Below are 6,000 nucleotides of genomic sequence, written 5' to 3'. Positions count from 1 at the left end.
CCACATCTTCCACATTGACAGCTGGATGGCAGCTTCCATGGGGCTCTTTGGGAAAAATAACATTGTCAGTAGATATATGTAGAGCACCACCATTCTCTGATAAGACGTGAGCCATTGCCAGAAAACGACACATTTAAACTACAACAACACCATGGAGGAATTTGAGACAATTGTGTCCTAGATTTGGGGTTCCTACTTAGCTGTTCCAGGGCTCACAATGAAACCAGGTGGGACCCAGGTGTTATTGGTTTCAGTATTCATTTTTGTGACATCCAATGACACATAATGGAGGTCCAGGACTTTCTGCAGGCTCCAGGGCTCAGCTCAGGAGATGCTAGAGAACTAACTCTCCACTTTAAATATTCAACCACTTTGTTCATGACCACAGACCCATACTTTCCAGGACATCTACCCATGAATTTTGTAGATTTGGCTTTTCATTCAACTATCACCCCTTTTTTTTTTAAAGGACGTATTACAATTGCAGTCATATGCGGGTGTGCATCAGACTGTGAATGGAAATAATGTCATAACATTGCTTGGTGGCAGTGTATTCATCTGTCCACTGGTTGGTCAGCAATGAAAGTGTGTCTAGTAGCACAAGCTGTTCACAGCATCCTTACTCCAATCATCAATAACTTTGATCTACACTGCTTTTTAAATTAATATGGGGTAACTGACTCTGGTTAAAGTATCTCACAAGGCAGCAATTCACTGGGGACATTGTGAGGCACTTTGTTACTGAGCTATAAAGAATGAGGGATCTAGAAATTGTTTGACACTGCTTTATCTCTGTGAGAGAGGGTAGTGTCTCCAGTGAAAATTTCTCAGACAGAGAAGCAGAGGAGTGGAAGGAGCTTCATGTCATGAGAAAGAAACCATGTGATACAAATGCTGGAGTACCATGGGGCCAGAGGTCATCATGGGCTTGTATGTCCAGTTCTTGTTATAATAATGTCCTGCTATCATCACTGACTGTTGGAAAATCAGTTTTAAGACATCACAGTAAGAATGTTGTTGTGTTGAAGATGGTATGGAGATATGGAAAATTCTAATCCCTTCCAGAGGTTCTGATGTGATGTTAAAGAGAATTCAATTCAAGGGATAACACAAATATAACCCAGGAATAGGGTTGAGTGCATATATTTGAGGCATTAGTTACAAATATATTTGTACAGCTATGCAAAGGAGATCTAACCAAATCCCATCACTTTTCTTAGGATAATACAAAGCACTTCAAAAACACTGCACAATACCAAACAGCACAACATCTATTAGACATCATGCACTACCTAGAGACCCAGAGGTAGACACCCCCTCGCTCTGGAACACAGGATTCAGCACCCCGATCTTTGCTCTCCGAGGGTTAGGGGGAGAAAGGAGATGTGAGGAGGAGGGTCCTGCGTTTGCTTTGTAGCTGGGAACATTAGGAAGCTGCTCAGTGGTGACTGAGGGGGCAAGCGGGATTGTCGGCCGGTCCGGCGGCTTGCGATGCACCAGGCGAGCTAATTCGACATCCTTGGTTTGCTTGGGCATGCTGGTGGGAGGTTAGGAGCAGGAAGCAAAGCACAGCAGGGTAGGACATCTGCAACTGTAATGAGAAACACAATAATCAAGATGCATCGCAGTTCAGGAAGTACATGGTCACAATTAGGACACCTCTCTGAGCAGAGCAATACAGGAATACACTTCCATGATCCATAACCTGAACTACAACTACCCACTCAATGCACAAGCAGCATCTAATCCTTTCTGATCTAAATATAGTGTTACACGTGCTTCTCTCTTGTGCCCCAAGAATCACAACATCACATCTCCTATCCCCCGGCACTGGCTTCTGAAAGGCCTCTACCTCCACTCTCATAGTCTTTCAACACCGTGGAGAAAGAAAACTGTTCTCTTTGCCCAGTCCTGTATCAGAAGTAAATACCAACAATAGGCTTTCTAGAATGTATGTCTGATGATGTCAGTTGGGATTTTTAGATCTAATTTCATTTCTGGATGGCCCAGTTAAAGAGGAGAATTAAGTGGCAGTTAGCAAGTTAAAGAAAAGGTCTGTGGCTCCAGAGCTGAATGTGATTTGTTGAACAGAGGACAATCATGGATGTTAATTAGCGTAGGGTAGCTCTTCCTACTCCTGACTTACCAATTGCTATCCCTGGCACTACACTTGCTTCTCCTTGGTGTAAGAAACAACAAGGGTGGGGAAACGAACAGAATGCATACAAAACCCCATGAGTCAAAAGCAAGGATTTGGATGAAGGAGATTTACAGAGAAGGTGAAATGGGGGTCTTTGAAGGAAATAAATTTTTCAGGTATCTTGAGGCGAATATCTAGAGGCAACATACTTTTGACATTTGACTGAGGAACTGCCAAAAGAATAAAACACATCTGTGCGCCTCTGATTTCTCTTGAGCCTAGTCTCAGAGGTTAGATCCTGAAGGGCTTGTTGTCGCTGAGAGGAATCTCCTTGTAATTTATGAAAAACAATGACAATTTAGCTCACATATGATGTAATTGTCCTTCACAAGATGCAGAGCACAGGTACTGGTGAAAGCCTATGTTTTATCACAGGGTGAACGTCAGGGATATGGTGTGATTCCCCTCATCTTCAGTGTGCAGGTCTCCATTATATCAGCCATTTGGATAAATAAATTCAGGTTGTCATAAGTCAGCTCAAAAATCTGATTTAGGTAGATCACTTTTGAGGTGCATTGGGATATTAACAATTACTCTAGAAGGCTTTTTCTAAAAAGAATTCTAAACAATATTTTAAATCATGGTATGGTGGCACTGTGCCAATAGAGTTTTTGGATGGCACAGCTAGCACCATACACGTTTTAAATAACATTCATTTTAAATGAACTTGACAGTTTTATTCTGCTAAAGAGCTATTCATTGTGTTTCACAAAATGATTTTAACTTAAAGGATCTTTACTAAGCAATACATTGAATGACTCTGTGCATCTCTATTACTGTATGCTTTTTTTCTACTCTTTGCCCGCCCACATCCCTACAGCAGGCTATGAGTGTGATCAGGGATCTATCCTCTGATGTCTTTAGGGAATGAATGATGAATGATGCCCCTGTACCTACCTTTAAATTTGACGAGTTGACACCTTCAAATCCTATCTATTGAAGTGTTTAAATGATTGGCTTCTATTTCTTGATTTGGGCGGGGGGAGGGGTTTGTACCTTCTTTTCCTGGACTTACGATTTAAATAGTGCAAAACATACACATTTCTTCTTTCTTCACTTCTCATACCCTCAACACAGATTCCTTTTACTTATGCTGGTATTTAATGGGTTCAATTAGGGGTCCCTCTTGCTCCTGACTCTTGTGTTTAAGGAAGTTCAAGGGCGTTTTTAGCCCTAGAACTGACTTTCCAAGATCTTCAACATATGCCTCCTTTCATAACAACAGTCTAACTCTGGCTTCAAGTCTGCTTCCATATGTGACCCTATGCTCACTCCTTGACGCTCATTTCCAGTGCCCCCCGTCAATAACACTGATGCAGAATCCAATGAGGCCCTATCCTCGCTCATCTAATCAGTACAATGTAGTAGTACTCTGCATGTATATCATGTCATGGCTTTCCCACACTGGCTTACAATATATATCGAAACATGTGAGGGCCAGGAGTGTTAGAGATACCTTGCCAGAGATGTGTGCTTTTGCATAAGTACAGGAGTATAGGGACTAGCATAGTTATGCCAGCAGAGCAGGGCAGTCTTTTAGTTAGGAAACACAAGGAGATGATGGACGGTGCACTGAAACTTTTCAGGCACTCACCCCCAAGTCACAGATCTGGATTGAATCCATCATCATTCTTTAGCTCACTTCGCCACCTCAGTTCAGACCCAGCTATTTGCAAATCACTCTTGACCCTGTGCTTCATGGGAACAGTCCAGCCCGAACTGCCAAGCCATGTCTTCCCTGAACCGGAAACAAGCATCCTGGGACCGGTTTCTGGGTAACACCCGTCATCAGCCAAGTTAGCTTGAATCCAGTGGCAAAGTTAGCAAGGGACCCACTTCTGGGCATACCCTGCCAACTGGGTCTCCGGTCCAGGGAAGACATGGCTTGGTAATTCGAGTGGGACTGCTCACATGAGGCACAGGGTCAGACTGATTTGAACTGGGGTGGCGGAGTGAGCTAAAGAATGATAATGGATTAAAACCAGATCACTTGACTGGGGGTGAGTGCTTGCAATGCTCAACACTCCGTCCATCATCCCCTTTGGTTTTGCTGCAGTTCTTTTAGTTAGGGCCAATCAAAGTGGACAGGGGCTCCTCTTGGCTTGGGTCTCAAACTGACAAGGAGGCCTTAAATTTAGACAGTTGTGGGGTTTTGGCTTTTGATCAGCTAGTAGCTTCAAAAGCAGGCAATGTTCCAAGCTTCTCTGGACCCTTGAAAGGGCTTGGTTGCATGAACATAACTGCAGGGAGATGAGGATTGCATCTACTTTGTAATAAAAGGCTGAGAGCAACTTGAAAGATAGAGAATGTGCAGGAAGAACTGTGAATATGATAGGAAGGAAAATATAGGCTTTACAAAGCAGCTGTTTCTGTTGTCAGCAGTAGACAGATGTGAGACAAGAGGGAGGGTAAACAGAGGTGCATTTGAGACAGCTGTGTGTTTATTCAGGAGAGCAACTGCGGAGAGACCTATTGTGTTGACAAGCTTCTTATATGTGCAAATCAATTGGCTGTACCTTCTCCCTCTGTAGTGAAAGCAGCAGCTGCAATGTCCAAATCCTGTACAAAACAGAAATAAATGTGTTAAAAGTTTAGAACCATAGCACGCTTGTCTATGAGCAAATTCTCTTGAGGTTCTAGTAAGTAAGACATTTGTGGTATAGAGTGCCTGTGGTGAAGCCATCTTTAGGGGCTGTTGCCTAAAAAAACAATTGTGACATTATGACCATAGTCATCCGGCTGTCATCCACCACCTTTAACAGTGAATCCCAGATCTCAAGGAAGACAGTCTTCACAGCATAACCAGGGTGGGATCTTCAATGATGTGGATCAAGCAGACGTTTGTATGTCAGAATAGTTTGAGATAAAAATCTCGATATACAAAATAACTGAGCTTAAACATCAAGCACCAAATTATTGTGAACTTAAGTGGATATTAGTAAGTACAGATTTACAATTGTCAATGCCACTTCCACATACCTGGAAGATAGATATTGTCATGCCACGTACATGCAGAGTTAAGTACAGTAAAACTACACTTATCTTTGTACACTTACCTTCACAATCATTTGGTATTTGATATTAAGGCAAAAATATTTTGGAATTTCAATATTTCATCCATCGTATTTAGGTGGTATAACCAAGCAGGATCTACACTGCAAGATACACCACTAGCTGTTATACCACAAATGTTTCAAACTTTATATATACATATCTCCCTAGGCTTCAGAACACATTTCTTTAGCTGGAGACAACAAGATTATCGTGACCTTTTTCTTATCATTGAAGCTTACTGCCAGCTTGGAGAAAGGGGTATTCAGTAGATGTATGTGACATCCTTAGTTTCACACTTCCCTCTGATGCAATAGGCACACATTTAAATGTTTCTGGCTTGGGCACTTAAAGGATATCTCCAGCTCGGGCGCATGCTAGATAGTTATGGGTCAATAGAGCGATGCATTGAGGTCAACAGGCTTAGTCATAACATTTTCACTTTTTAAATTCACTTTATTCTTGAAGAACATGGCAATTTTAATCAAATAAAGAACATTTAAGTGGTTGAGGTCAAAAGCAGCAGTGGGTCTGGTGAACACTAGAAGGTCACATTTTCTACTTTTGTCAAATATGTTTTTATTGATTTTTACAACACAGAATATGGCAATAGATTCAATGAGGGAATCCTTACATAGCCTCAAAGTAGCTATATCAATACACAGCGTTCTTTCGTTATTTAGGGTACCCCCTATTGCAGATTCTCATAAAAGCATTGCCAGAGCTGATAATGAAACATTCTTCAATAG

General features: G+C 41.9%; 1 protein-coding gene across 1 annotated transcript in view; it reads right to left on the bottom strand.

Annotated features, from left to right (window-relative positions):
* CNGB1 (cyclic nucleotide gated channel subunit beta 1) overlaps window positions 1-6,000 on the bottom strand; it is a 1,326,699-nt gene that overhangs the window by 444,929 nt on the left and 875,770 nt on the right. Inside the window, exons 24-25 of the mRNA XM_086945539.1 lie at window positions 4,717-4,759; window positions 5-45 (exon numbers count right to left, since the gene is read on the bottom strand). Of these exons, the coding sequence (XP_086801665.1) occupies window positions 5-45; window positions 4,717-4,759 (84 nt within the window). The remainder of the gene's footprint in view (window positions 1-4; window positions 46-4,716; window positions 4,760-6,000) is intronic.

This window comes from Lissotriton vulgaris, chromosome 12 (genome assembly GCF_964263255.1).
Source record: "Lissotriton vulgaris chromosome 12, aLisVul1.2, whole genome shotgun sequence".
NCBI classification, from domain to species: Eukaryota; Metazoa; Chordata; class Amphibia; order Caudata; family Salamandridae; genus Lissotriton; species Lissotriton vulgaris.
Note: the sequence above shows the minus strand (reverse complement) of the source record. Positions and strands in the feature narration are given on the sequence as shown.